A 15,508-nucleotide genomic window follows, 5' to 3' on the forward strand; every position below is an offset into this window, starting at 1 on the left:
ATTAAGAAACTGACCAGAAAAGCCCCAAAAGCACAGGTGGGCAGGCTTCCAGTTGAGTGTTGTTCCCAAGCCGCCTCTAGTGATTTGCCTGCTGTTGAACATTTAATGCATGGTTGACCCTCAGCCTTGGCACAGGAATACATCACTTGGGGAACTTTAAAACTACCAATGGCAGAACGGCAGCCCAGACTCAGAAAGTCAGAAAGCCAGTTCCCAAAAAACCCAAGTCAGTAATTTTTAAAGCTGCCCAGACAATTCCCATGTATAGCTAAGGGTGACAACTACTGACTTAATAAAATGTCCTCTCTAAATGTGGTATGTCTTCTTTTTAGTGTGTAATGATGTTCTTTTCTTAAAAAGATTTTATTTATTTTTACAAAGAGAAGAAGGGAGAGAGAGAGGGTGGGAAACATCCATGTGAGAGGGAAACATCAACCGGTTGCCTTTTGCATGTACCCTGACTTAGAGGAACTGCAACTAGGCATGTGCCCTGACCAGGAATGGAACCAGCGACCTTTTTGCTTTACCCAACAGCGCCCAACCAACTGAGGCACACCAGTTATGGCTAGTGTTCTGATATATTTACTGTTAATATTTTGACTTTGGGGGGGTGTCCAACCTTTTGGCGTCTCTAGGCCACACGGGAAGAAGGGTTGTCGTGGGCCACACATTAAATACACAAACACTAATAAAAACTGATGAGTAAAAAAAAAAAGATTTTAAGTAAATTTACAATTTTGTGTTGGGCCACATTCATAGCCTTCCTGGGCCCACATGCAGCCTGCGTGGGCCAGTTGGACACCCCTGCAGGGGTAAATGTATACACACACATAGAGCTATGTGCATATACAGTGTACTACTAATTTTAAAGTAATGGCAATGAAAATGCCTACAATCGTTCAGGGGGGGGAAAGCCTCCAACCCAGAGCGCCGATCTAATCGGTCCCTTTATGACTTGACTCCGCCCCTCAGCACTACGCGAGACCCGCCCGCTGGGTCCACTTTTCCCCAGCTCCTGGCTTCGGCTCCTTCCACGCCTACCGAGGCCCGCCTCTCCCTCGCCCCTGTGTCTGTTAGGCCCCGCCCCTAGCGGCTCCGCCCCATCCTGGTCCTGCCCCTCAACAGGCCCAGCCCGTCTTGCTCCGCCTCCAGCCAACGCTGGCCAGTCCAAAATGGAGGGCGCTCGGCTAACGCCGTTCGCCCTCCGTCTGCTCTTGCTCGCAGCGCTGCCCGCCACAGGGTGGCCGAAGATGGGGACTCCTGAGTCGCCACCTCCCGGAGCCCCGCAGGTAGAGCAGGGCGGGCGCGGCTCGGCCGATCCTTCGTCCGGACCCTCTTGGGAGGGCAGGGCCGTGGGACCTCCGCGACGACATCGACTTACTCCACCTCTGCTTGGCAGGCCCTGGGCTGGGGTCCGGACCGCCAAACGAGGAGTAGGAGAAAGCACCGAAGGAAGTGGGGGTGTAGTAGGGGTAACGAGAAGGCTCACGGGGCTCTTGAATGTGTGGTTAAGCCTCGCGACGCGAAACTTAGGTTTTTACGCAGTTCCAACTGTTGCCATTCCTGTGGAGTTTCGCCGTCGAAAATACGCGATCACAAGTTAACTCAGCCTTGGCAATGGTTCCTCCGTGGGTAGAGCCTGACTCGGGGGCAAGGCAGTGTTCCTGGGCTCGGGAAATGTGGAAGTTGCTCAATAAGACAGCGCCAGAGCGATTCCAGGCAACTGTCCGCCCCCGCCGGCGGCGGAAAGGGTTGTCTTCCTGCGGCGTGCAGGGCTCCGGGGCGGGGGGGGGGGGGGGGGCACGCCAGGTCGATGGGGCGACGAACGGAGAGTGAAGACCCGGCACTTAACCTGACACGTCCCTCTGTCAGGTGATGTGAGAGTAGTGCCTCTTGGAGCATGATGGGACCAGCCACACCAGCCTCCCCCGACGTTGTTCGGGTGGGGCCCAGGAATCTGTTTCAGTAGGTGATTCTGAGGTCAGCCAAAGGGTGAGACCACTGTATCCTTGTAAAAGGGCGTTTAGTTCCTACTAGCTTTTTTGCCCTAGAGTCGTGCTGACCTAAACCAATATATTTTCCTTTTATCAGTTAAATGCATGGTAGGGAAAAGTTTTCCCAGAATGGAAAGAAACGATATAGGGTACACCTTTTCTTACTAGTCAAGACTTGAACACGACTGACACTATGAATGTCACTGTTTTACTTTCAATTAATGTTTTAGAGCTATGACATTACTCCCCGAGTACAAAAACAAGCATATCTCAGTTTCATCTATGCAGGGGCATTCCAAGAAGCCGCACAATGCAAGCCCTGAACAAAACACAGGCTCATAGACACAGAACAGTCTGACAGCTGTCAGAGGGAGGCTGGGGGGGGACTAGGTGAAATTGGTGAAGGGATTAAGCAAAACAAACAAACAAAAAGCACCCTCATAGAGACAACAGTATGGTGATTACCAGAGAGAAATGGGAGTGGGGGAAGGTAGAAGAGTAAAGGCGGGGTACGTGGTGATGGAAGGAGATTTCACCTGGGGTGGTGAGCATAATGTTATCATAAGTGATTATACCATAAATATAATTGAGGGGGGGAAAGAACTTGAGTTATTTCCAGTTTGTGAAATACATACCTATTTAATTTATATAATATTTGTTTTGCAGGAAAGCATCAGAATTAATATAACTACCCTGAAAGATGATGGAGAGGTATCTAAAGAACAGGTTTGTCTTCTTTGATTGTTTTTAATATATCACTTAGCTAAGTATTATGCAGCCTATTTTCTTTTTACCTGCACATCCAATTTAGTTAGATAATGTACATATTTTTGATATGTAGAGTTGTCATTTATAACCATAATGTGTATGCTGCTTTATTTTAAGGTTGTTCTTAACATAACCTATGAGAGTGGACAGGTATATGTGAATGATTTCCCTGTAAATAATGGTGTAACCCGAATAAGCTGTCAGACTTTGATAGGTGAGTACTACTAAATTATTTCCATGATTTTGCTATTTTTAATAATACTAAATTAGTAAAACACAGTTCTATATTTTCATCTTAAATTACTATATACATAATTACTAATGCATTTAACACTGTTGCCAGTGCACTTTGGTTGTTTCTGGCATACTCACATTTTTTTCTTTCATGAGATCTGCATTGATGGAACTGTATTTGTAGCAGGTTGATAGCATGTGAGAATGTGCACAGCGGTAGTAAAGGGAGGTTTACAAGTAAGAGGTAGAATCCTGGGGAAGTGCTTTACACAGTTGTGAAAAAGAAAAAAATGAATTGTTTGTCTGATTCTCTGGTTTTTACTTTCTTCTACTCCTATGCCTGCTTAACATTTTTTTTTAACCTTTTAAAATCTTGTGTTGTTTAAAGACAAGCTAATTTGTTACATTAGAATTACTATATTATATGAATGAAATAAAGAATATAAGAAATGTATAGCATTTGTTTTAATGTATGCATTTAAGGCACTAAATTTTTCTTTAAGCACTTATAGCCTATACTTGTTATAAATTTTATTATTCAGTTTGTAGTATTTTCTAATTATTCGTTGTGACATTTTCTTGTTTTATGAGTCATTTCGAAGTAGCATGTTTAATTTCCAAGTCCTTTGGGTTTTTTCATCATTCTCCTTTATCTTATTTTTTTAATAATATTTTATTGTTCTTTTAATAGTTACCCTTGAGATCAATAAACTGACACTTTTATCATCTTCTAAACAATGCAAGAGCCTTAGAACACTTAAACTCCATTTATTCCCTTTCTGCTTCTGTGGTGTTAAAATTGCCATGCATTTTACCTCTGTGTGCCCTTAAGCACTATACAGGGTCATTACTCTCGCTGTTTTCTGTAGCCCAGTATTTGTTCACGTTCATCCTCATGGTTACCCTTCCGTTGCCCTGCATTCCTTCCTGAATCTGTGTTCCCCTCTGGGGTCTTTTTCCCTTTGCCTAAAGAATTCCCCTTACTGTGTTTTTGTAGCATAGACTTGTTAGCAATGAAATATCTAAGCTTTTGTTTGTCTGAAAACATCTTTGCCTTCCTTTTAGGAGGATATTTTTCCAGGATGTGGAAGCATGGTTTAGCACATCAAAGGCAAATTTCCATTGTCTTGTCACTTCTGTAGTTTCTGTTGAGAATCAGTGTCAGTGTCGTTGCGCCACTGAGAATAATATTACTTCTCTTTTTCTTTTTTTTTTTTTTCTGGTTGCTTTTAAGATTTTTTTTCTTTATTTTTGACTTTTCAGTAGTTTTACTTACTGTGATGTGCCCAGGTGTGGGGTTCTTTAATCTGTGACTTCATGTCTTTTATCGGTTTGGGGAAGTTTTGGACTATTATCTTTTCAACAAATGAAACAGCGAAGTCAAGGAAGGCACAGTTTTATGAAGACTTAAATTAAGCTAAAAGGCCAGGTTACTTGGTTCTCAATAGAAATGTCTGTACCTCTTTTAAAAACATTACAAAAGTTGGTCTATACCCTCTAGAGATTTTGATTTATTAAGATGGGGGTGAGGCTGTGGCATCTTTACTGTTCCCACGCGTTTCTGATGTGTAGTTAGAATTTAGAACTAGACAAAGTGTTTGAACATTGCTATTTACTTTAAATTATGTATTTATAATTGCAGATGGAGTCACTGTATAACAAAAGCTATAGAACTATAAGCTTGATACACACTCCCAAGGAACTCAGACTAGTGGAAGAGGCAGGCTTATAAGAGAAGAGCTTAGTGCTTTAAAAATCAGAAAAAGCACGGACTCAGCATTGTAGGTAGCTAGAACAGCCTAAGTTGGAGTTTATTTTTAAAATGTGTTTGGGGGAGAATGAGTAGTAGAGAGCATTCCAGATAAAGGGAATAGCCCTAAAAAGGCACAGAATCAGTTTAAACCACTGGGTCTGCATTCAGAAAATCATCTGGGTTGCCTTTTGGCAAATAATTTGAGGGGCAGAAATGAAAATGTTCCCTTGCTTCGGTTTCATTGATATCTGTTGATGTTTCCTTTTCTGTAGCAGTTTCTGCCTTAAAAAGGTAGCCATGAGCTCTGTAAACCAGTTGCAACTGCCACACCTCTTGTGCACTGGGGCCGGATGGGGACTCGGAGCTAGAGAGTGATGTGGCTGGTGGCTAATCCTGCCTGGTCTTTCATTAGTAGGGAGTGACACAGGGCTTTCCCGCTTTCTTCGCCATTCCTGCCCTCCAACTCTAACAGATCACTTACTTGGGAAAAGATCAAGCAAAAAACTCACTGTCCTTATTGTTTGGGCCCTAACACTGGATTTTGTGAATGACTGTGCTTGCTTTGCTAAAGCATGGCATAGCCTGTGTCTTTTGACCTGCTTTGTAGTTACGCCATATTGGTTAGGAAGGATTTGCTATTGTGGTGTTTCATACAAAATCTAAAGACCATCAAGCAATTTCCCCTTTTCAAATGACTGTAAGCATTGTAATGATTTCAGTTGTCTTTGTTTTCATAACTCTGAACTATCAATGAGGTCAGAGATGAAGAGAGCCTAAGAAACTAGTTTACAACTGTCTTGTTCCATGTAAATGTCATCAAATTAATCAAATTCAGATTTGGTGGCATTTTTTTGTTCAAAGCTGTCACTACTTCTTTTTTTATATATAGTGAAGAATGAAAATCTAGAAAATTTGAAGGAAAAAGAATATTTTGGAATTGTCAGTGTAAGAATTTTAGTTCGTGAGTGGCCTATGACATCTGGTTCCAGTTTGCAACTAATTGTCATTCAAGAAGAGGTAGTAGAGATTGATGGAAAACAAGTAAGATAATATGCTTATTAATTGGGAATTAAATTGTAAAGATTTGTGCTAGTTATTATGCATGTGTTCAATTATTTTATTTCTGACTTCATAGGAGGAAAGGTACCCTAATGTTGCCTGTATCTAATCATTTAGAATATTTTATTTGTTTTAGCATTTATTTAGCATTTGAAGTCTTAATTTTTTAAATGACCATATTCATACATGTTTATATCGCTGTAAAACTGTTACAAACGTCATTAAACAGACCAAGTAAGCCAAGAGATTGAGTTTGGTGCCCAGCTCTGCTGCCAGTTCCTCTGGCTGAGTCTCAGTAAATGAAACGGAGCTGAGCGCGAGCTCTGACAGCGAGTGCCGCGGCGGCCGCAGCGGCGGGAGTTCCACTGAAGTTGCAAATTAAGTGCTTCAGAGTGGGGGGCAAATAAAAAGGAATGGAGTGAACATGGCAGGTTTTTAGTTACAGAAATCATGGGGGAAATGTCAGTTTGAAATTCTTACGGTGTTGTACCATTATTTAAAATAATTGTTTTTATAGGCTCAACAAAAGGATGTCACTGAAGTGGATATTTTAGTTAAGAACCAGGGAATACTAAGACATTCACACTACACGCTACCTTTGGAAAAAAGCATGCTGTACTCCATTTCCCGAGATAATGACATTTTATTTACTCTTCCCAACCTCTCCAAAAAAGGTACTTTAAAAGACCATTTTTTAAAGTATTAAGGAAATTATTTCTTTAGTTGGTAGCTTTTTAATCTTAGTTAATATGTTTGGAATAAGCTTCTTTCAAAAATACTCTATAACATGTATGCTTTATATATCCATTTGAGAACTTCGGGAATCTATTTTAAGCCTTAATAGAATATTATCAATGCTGATTGCATGGGGACATGGTGCTGTAATTATCTACTTTTACTCCGGGTAACCATCATAAAATATGTAATAGGAACATCATTCATTTAGGGTCATTTAAAAATAAGTATTTGTCTTTTCTCCAGTGACACACAACTTTTAAAAATTTGACTTTCTATGTGAAGGAATCATAACTGCTGAAGTTTCCTTTTAGCGGTCTTAGTTTATGGCTCCTCTCTGGCATTTAAATCTGAATAATCAAATATGTGTTTCTCCCATGGAAAGATTTATGTTCTTGCTATCCTAAGTGTTATTGGTATAGCAATCTTAGGGCTGGTAGGAGAGACACCAGCAGGCGCCCAGCATTTTGGTAACTTGTCTCTTCCTCCTCAGTGGAAAGTGTTAGTTCACTACAGACCACCAGCCAGTATCTTATCAGGAATGTGGAAACCACCGTCGATGAGGACGCTTTACCTGGCAAATTACCTGAAACTCCTCTCAGAGCAGAGACTCCATCTTCATATAAGGTAAATTAGGTATTTTGGATTACCTTTGTATTATAAATGTTTATGGTTATTAAGAAAAGAAAAGAGATAACTAGCATTTAAAATGACATGGAAACCATGTGGACTGGAACAATGGGAAGTTGTTAACAATGAATTCATGACTTTTAATGTGCTATTTTTTAGGTATTTTGGTTTTTCTTTTTCAAGTTTAATTTAATAATAATATAGTCAGATAATGATTGTCAAAGCACTGGATTTCATTTTGTCTGGGATTTTTCAGTTGCTAAGTCTTTCTCACATCCCCATTTGTTTATGACTGTGCCTTGTATGCATGCACACATGCATGGCACCCTCAGAATCTTGTACAGTGACTAAGAGTGTTGGGTAAGAGGGAACTTTCTGGAATCAGACTGCCTACGTTTGAATTCTGGTTCTGCCTGCCACTTACTAGTTGTGTGACCCGGGACAAGTTCCTAGTCTCTGTTTTTTTTTACCTGTGAAATGGGACACCCACTTAGTCTATAAAGTGCCTATTGGATGCAGTTTTTGGTAAGGACGAATAAATGGGTACAAATGTAAATATGCATTGGCACCTACTAAATACTCACATGCTATGAATGACATTATGCTGCTGATTGGGAAATACTTAGGGTTCAGAGAGTATCCTCATATCTCTGCATATATGAAGTAGGCCCTTCCCTCAAAATAATTTCCATTTAAATGAGCAGGGCCTGTGGTTACCCTCAGGATCCAGGGGTGATTCCTGGAAGAAGTTCCCACTGAAGCTTCACAGTGCCTGTCTGGGTTGCTGGAGAAACCCAGGTCGCTTTTTGCTGCCTGAACTCTCACCCCCGCACCCCACCTACCTCACTTCCCTCCGAGCAAGACAGCCGAGGACAGACTGCCTTCTGAGCCCAGGCCATCAGTGCTGCCTTAGTTTCTTCTTTCAGTCTTTAAGAACATTATGCTGAGTGAAACAAGCCAGTCAGAGAAAGACAAATACCATATAATTTCACTCATATGTGGAATCTAATGAACAAACTGAACTGACAAGGAAAATGGGGACAGACTCATTACCACCTGTGGCTGGAGAGCAGGATGACAGCTGGTGGGCAGGGGTTGGCGGGGGTGGGTGGGGGGACTGAGCAAAAAGGCAAAAGGACCCATGGACACGGACATTGTGGAGATTCCTGAGGGGGCGCGTAGAAGGGGACTAAGTAGTAATGGAAAAAACACAATAAAGATTAAAAAAAAAACATGTTTTGCATACAACAAATTCCTGGTGTGTTCCTAGAGCTAATACTAGGACCTTCTTTCCTTTTCTTGTCCTCTAAGTATTGGAAACACGTAGTTGACTCTACGCCAATTTATGTAAAGTAGACTAGCCTACTTGTCAATTCGCAGTTACTTTCACTTGGTTTATAGTTAGACAACATTATAAATAATTGTAAAGGAGAGTAGTATTTCTTTGCCTGTGTTATTAGAACATAATTATTAAAATTGTAAATACCTCTATTGAGATACATTTTAAAATAAAATGCACTCATTAAAATGAACAGTTAGGTAAGTTTTGACAAGTGTACACACCCATGTAACCGCTACCACAGGCAAGAGGTAGGCTATTGCGCTGGCGGGTGGCTCAGTTGGTTGGAGTGTTATCCCGTATGCCAAAGGATGCAGATGCAGTTCCTGGTCAGGGCACATGCCTGGGTTGTGGGTTTGATCCTGGTTTGGGCGCATATGGGAGGTAGCTTCTCGATATTTCTCTCTCACATTGATGTCTCTCTCCCCCCCGCCTCCCTCTCTCCCCCATCCCTCCTCTTTCTCTGAAAAACAAATCAATAAAATGTAAAACAAATGAATCAAATTGGGTGAGTTTAGGAAAAAAAGGTATAGAATATTATCACTCCAAAGCTAGAATATAATTTTTAAAGTTTCTTAGAGCTCAAATGAAACTTGCATATCTAATCAAAACTCATTTTTTTAGGTCATGTGTCAATGGATGGAAAAGTTCAGAAAAGATCTGTGTATGTTCTGGAACAGTGTTTTCCCAGTATTCTTTATGTTTTTTAATGTCATGGTGGTTGGAGTTATAGGAGCAGCTGTGGTAATAACCATCTTAAAGGTGCTTTTCCCAGTTTGTGAAAACAAGTAAGTATTTTTAACTCTTGAAGCCATATTTTTAGTGCTTAAAAAGTTGTATTTACTGGTTTTTTGTTGTTTTTTTTCTCTTTAAAAAGTTTTGTGTTTTTCAGTTACGGTTGACATTTGACATCTGATAACTGTATTTGTTTCAGGTGTACAGTGTAGTGGTTAGACATTTATATAACTTACAAGGTGATCCCCCTGATAAGTCTAGCACCCACCTGACACATACATAGTTATTACAATATAATTGACTGTATTTCCTATGCTGTACTTTCCATCCCTGTGACTATCCTGTAACTCCCAATTTGTACTTTTTAATTCCTTCACCTTTTTCTCCCATCCTCCCAACCTCCTCCCATCTTGCACCTATCACTTTGATCTTTGTGTCTATGAGTTTGTTTTTTTTAGATTCCACATATAAGTGGAATCATACAGTATTTCTTCTCTGTTGACTTATTTCACTGAGTATAATACCCTCTATGCCCATCCATGCTATCACAAAGGATAAGATTTCTTTTTTTATGACTAATATTCCCGTGTGTGTGTGTGTACACACCCCACATCTTTATCCACTCATCTATCAGTGGACACTTTGGTGGCTTTGATATCTTGGCTACTGTAAATAATGTTACAGTGAACACAGGTGCATATATCTTTTTGAATTAGTGTTTTGGATTTCTTTGGATAAATATGCAGACATGGGATTGCTGGGTCATAAGGAAGTTCTATTTTTAATATTTTGAGGAACCTCCATACTGTTTTCCATAGTGGCTGAACAAATTTGAAATCCCACCAACAGTGCACAAGGGTTCCCTTTTCTCCACAACTTTCACGATACTTGTCTGTTGACTTATTGATGGTAGCCATCCTGACAGATTGAGGTGATAATCTCATTTTGCATTTCTCTGATTAGTGACATTGAGCATCTTTTCATATGTCTATTGGCCATCTCTATGTCCTCTTTGGAGAAGAGGATCTATTCAGGTCCTTTCCCCATTTTTTAATCAGCGTTTGGGGTTTTATGTGTGTGTGTGTTAAGTTCTATGAGTACTTTATGTATTTTGAATATTAACCCCGTATTGGATGTATCATTGGTGAATATGTCCTCCAATTCAGTAGGTTATCTTTTCATTTTGTTGATGCCTTCCATTGCTATGCAAACACTCTTTAGTTTGATGTAGTCCTGTTTATTTTTCTTTTGCTTCCCTTGCTCAAGGAGACGTACCCAGAAAAATTACTAAGAGCGATGTCAGAGAGTTTACTGCCTAAGTTTTCTTCTAGGAGTTTTATGGTTTCAGGTATTATAATGGATTAAGTCTAATCCATTTTGAGTTTATTCTTGTATGTAAGAAAGTGGACTAGTTTCTTTTTTTCTTTTTTCTTTTTCTTTCGCTTATCTCTGTCCAATTTTCCCAATACCACTTATTGAAGAGATTGTCTTTACCCCATTGTATATTCTTGCCTCCTTTGTCGAATATTAATTGACCATATAGGTATGGGTTTATTTCTGGGCTCCATTTCTGTATTTTAGAGAAGAAAATATAAAGATGAGGAAGGGTAAGGCAAGTTGGAGGGCAGAATCTCCCTTGTAACATCTCCCTTTTCTGGGCCATCTTCCAACTTTAGAAAAATTAAAAGACATTTATTGCCTATTATGATCAAGATACTAATCTTGGGAATTCAAATGTGAATAAGACAAGCTGCACTCTAAGAACTTGAATCAATAGAGAAGGGAAACAAAAATCTATAATGGAAAATGCAATGTGTATAACAAGAGAGAAACTAAATGAGAGGGCTTCACTATGTATTTTCAACTCCAAGTAATAATTTAAAATGAGCCCTGGCTGGTGTGGCTCAGTGGATTGAGTGCCAGCCTGCAAACTGAAAGGTTGCTGGTTCGATTCCCACTCAGGGCATGTGCCAGGGTTGCAGGCCAGGTCCCCAGTATGGGGCGCATGGGAGACAACACTGATGCTTCTCAGCCTCTCTTTCTCCCTTCCTTCCCTTCTCTCTAAAAATAAATAAATAAAACCTTTTAAAAAGAAATAATTTAAAATTAAGTTAATTTTAGGAAGAAAGCAAGATATTTACTGCAGCATTGCTTGTAACAGAAAACAAAAGCAAAAGAGGAAACCTCTGAACTGAGTATCAGCGGGAGCTTAACTAAGTAATGCACACATGCCTGGGATTCTGTGCAACTTGTAAAAGAAAGAAGTGTATATGCTGAGAGGGAAAGATGTCAGAATCTCTTAGGCGCGGGGCGGGAGGGGGGGTGGTGGTGGAGGGAGTTGCGTAACAGTATGATCCCATTTGGGTAAAACAGAAGTATTATGTGTATATGTATATAAATGCATGGAAAGTTTCTCAAATGTCAAAGAAAATGTTATCTCCAATGAGTGGTAATGAGAACAGGGGTAGAGAGGCCAACCTCACTTTTCCTCCTTGTGTACAACTTTATTTTTTAAATCATAAGAAATTATTTTATAAATTTAAAAATGAATTTTCTGTTAGCATTTTTACAAGTTAAATAGTCATTTTGGTTGTTTTAAAGATAAGTGTCATCATGCAAGCAGAGTAAAGAAATATTAGTGCCGCTTCCACCTTTTAAGCTTGGGTTTCCCCTGAAGAAATCACATTTTTCATTTCTTTCTGGTAATGAAAATTCTGTAACTTGACAGTTTCTTCCTTTTTCATTTGGCTGCCAAAAAGCTCAATTTTTCTTTTAAACTTCACTGTGCAAACCTGCATAGAAAACGGTGTTGTAAAATATTCTTATTGTTCTTTTTCCAAATGTTTCATTTGTCATGGGCTTCTCTCTGGGAATAGATGCAATGCAAAATCAAAAATCAACTTTTCAGTGTGCTTATCAGTGGTAATTGTACTGAGGACAAGTTTTGGTAGTGAAAGATTTCGTCAGGTCAGAAATGCAGAGCACTCCTAAGTGGAGGCACCTCTTCCCTTCCCTGTTCCTTAATTCTTATACTGAGGGCAATCATAAGGTGTTAGGCTACACATCTTTTATCCAGACTGTGTATTGATATAAATGTCTACTAGTGGTAGATCATTCTACGTGTTTCTCATCTAGACTTTTAACTCTCTCAGAAATGGATCCATTCACTTAATGACAGAGGCTCACAAACTTTCTTGGTTCATAGTACTCACTCTTAGTGTGCTAGTAATTTTTTTCCTGGTGCCCCTACCTAGGCCAGAAGAGAAATTGAAATAAAAAATATTTTTAATTCTTAACCTACTAGTGGGATGTGTGCTACCTGTAGGGCCCTAGGCAGGCCTCATATCTTGGAATCAGATTGGACACTTCCACCCTCATTTCCTATCCAACTCTAGGTTTTGTACAATATTTGGCTTTTATCACAACTGGCAAAAATGCGGCTTTTTAAAGATATTATGACTTCATTGAAAGGGATGTATAGTGCAATCTAATGTTGCAACCATGAAATCCACTCATGCTATTGCTACACATGAAGTCTTTGAGAATTTAAGATATTCTGTGGTGCCTCTCAGTGTGCTGTGCAGGGTCTCAGGGCAGCTTGGAGCCATGGGTTTGAGAGCTGTTCCCATCGGCACATTTATAGGCTTATCACTGTCTTCATGTTCCACAGTGTGACCAAGCCATACTGTAACCATTCCTTTCTTAGACATTTAGGTAATTTCATGTTCATTTCCAATAATGCTGTAGTGTATATCCTTAAATGTACTTATATCCCTTTGTACATGTGTGTTTATATGGATAGATTCCTAAAAATGAAATTACTGGGTGAAAGTGTATATGTATATTTACCATCTCTTCAACATCTGGTTGTAATCTTGTTTTTGCTACATGTGGTCAAAACTATAATCTCATTTAAATTTGCATTTTCTTTTTAATAGCATCTTTGCTAGTCTAAGTGTAGCTAAGTCTAACATCTTTGTGATAATTGGCTACATATAGTCCTCCTCTGACATGCCTATTTATTGCATTTGCCCATTTTTCAATTATATTGCCTTTTGTCATCATTAATGTCGGTTAATACATCCATAATTTGTATTGCAGAAATATAACTTTTTTTTTTTAATCCAAGACAATGATTTGTCTTTTGCTCTTGTGTTACAATATCCTATATCATACAGAAGTTTCAAATTTGGGGTCAGAGCAATTCGTTTTTCCTTTATGGCTTCTAGGGTTTTTAATTTTCCTAAGTAGACCTTTCCCACCTTAAAATGACATGTTTTCTTAAAACTTATTTTTTACCATTACTTTTGTGTATCATTTAAGCTAGAGCTCTTTTACAAAAAAGGAGGCCATTGTTCTATTAGTAACTTGCCCGTTGACTTGGAATGTTACCTTATTATGAACAAAATTCCCATTCACATTAATCTTGTTTCCGGACCCTCTTCTTTATCTATTCCTATGCCTGTAGCACAGTTTTAATTATTAGTGTTTTAACAAAATCTTTGCTAGCTGGTTAGAGCAGCTATCTCTTCTCCCCACTGTTCTGCCTAAAAAATGTTACAGCAATTCTTGCCATTTTCCCCATGGACCTTACAGTCAGCGTGTTCAGTTTATAAAGGAACTTCTGCTGATGGCTTGATTGGGATGACACTGGACTTGCAATACAGGGTCTTGGATCTAATGGAAAGATCTCCTCTTTGGTCAGGGATGTTAGTAGCAACAGGAAAAATGCTATCTTAAGATCTAAGGCTGCATCCAAGTGGTGAGTACTGTTTAGAAAGCTGCTTAGGCATACTCTCTTTGCCCAAGTTGTGCAAATCTAGGGCTCTCTCAGCCTTGGACATCTGTTCTTACCTTGTCCTTTCCTTTCCTATGGTACCAAGTAAGGAACCTCCTCTTAGACCTTTGTATTCTTCAGTTAGCTTGCTTAAAGTGAACTTTGGACTCAGAGTTAGAAACTAGATAAAGTGAAACAAAGCATCGAACCCCAAATATATATTTAATTATAACCATGAAGTAGCCCTAACTTACTACCAAACTAAAGCCAGAGGGATGCTTAATTTTAATTTTTGTATTTCAGAGGAATTCTTCAGTTGGATAAAGTTCATGTTATACCTGTGGCAGCTATCAACTTATATGCAGATGGTCCTGAGAAAACAGCAGAAAACCTTGAAGATAAAACATGTATTTGAAATACCACCTCAAATCATGGACTCTCAATTATTCTATTGGCTCTAAATTTGCCACTTGAATGTGTCTTTAAATCATTAAGAATCAGTTTACACACTAGGGAAATCGCTCAACTCCTAAAACTGCCTAAAACTTGACTTTTAAAATGTCAAGTTCCTCTAATAGGGCTGGCTATTCAGATGATGAGTTGTTAAGGAAAATTTAAACACAGTGGAAGAGGAGAAACTTTGAAATTACCAAAAAGAAAAAAAAAAAGGACAACACAAAATGCCATGTGCCAATACTTTATAAGGTGCCTTTGTTAAGGAAATTATATCCACTTCACTACTATAATATATAAGACTTTATGAAAGCACTTTATTAAATTCTAATTTAAAAGCTCAAGAACCTAACACTTATTTTTTTATTCAGTAAAATGTGCCTTTATATTAAGTATGTGACTCAATATAAAAATCACTTAAGTGTGTCATGATTTGATTGTATCCTGTACCAAGACCCCTTGCCTTGAATGCACCAGGATTTAAAAATAGTAGTGACATGTTCTCACTCTAAAATAAAGTTTTTGAGGAAAAAACACAGTCTTTTGGTATTAAAAACTTTGCCCAAGTGAGAATTACTTCTATATTATAGCTCCTTTCATGTACACTGGCTGAATCCAATGTTTTAAGTCAGTTAATAGGACCATCAATATCATGGAATTAGAATGTACCTTTTCTTACAGTTCTACGTATAGTGCTATTTATCCCACAGTGGTGTTTGGTCTTTTGTTTTTAACCATTACCCATGTTGATTTATATTTTATAGTGTGATCTAGTACATACAATACTTATCTTTATTCCATGTGATACTTACTATTCTGTTTTAATAATAAAATTTGTTATTGCAATCCATCATTTTAAATGCATTGTCCAAGAAAGTTATGGCTGGTTTTTAAAACCACTTATGTGGAGGCTAAATAGATACAGATGTAGCAGGGAAGGATGGCAGGTAGTAGAGTGAAGGAGTGATGTTTCATTTTGGATAGCTGTTCTTAATAAGGAATAACAGCCCTGTGAAATGTGCTATCTCCAT

The 15,508-nt window shown here is 39.0% G+C and overlaps 1 protein-coding gene across 1 annotated transcript; it reads left to right on the forward strand.

Annotated features, from left to right (window-relative positions):
- The first annotated feature begins 1,139 nt into the window (after window positions 1-1,139).
- GINM1 (glycosylated integral membrane protein 1) lies at window positions 1,140-14,824 on the forward strand. Its single transcript, XM_054570100.1, has 8 exons — window positions 1,140-1,289; window positions 2,661-2,720; window positions 2,880-2,976; window positions 5,639-5,790; window positions 6,326-6,482; window positions 7,037-7,170; window positions 9,137-9,300; window positions 14,328-14,824. The coding sequence occupies exons 1-8, from the start codon at window positions 1,173-1,175 to the stop codon at window positions 14,437-14,439; spliced, it is 993 nt and encodes a 330-aa protein (XP_054426075.1). The 5' UTR covers window positions 1,140-1,172; the 3' UTR covers window positions 14,440-14,824.
- The last annotated feature ends 684 nt before the right edge of the window (window positions 14,825-15,508 follow it).

The sequence above is a fragment of the Pteronotus mesoamericanus genome, unplaced genomic scaffold, assembly GCF_021234165.1.
Source record: "Pteronotus mesoamericanus isolate MK-2021 breed Mesoamerican mustached bat unplaced genomic scaffold, CSHL_Meso_final contig_20, whole genome shotgun sequence".
NCBI classification, from domain to species: domain Eukaryota; kingdom Metazoa; phylum Chordata; class Mammalia; order Chiroptera; family Mormoopidae; genus Pteronotus; species Pteronotus mesoamericanus.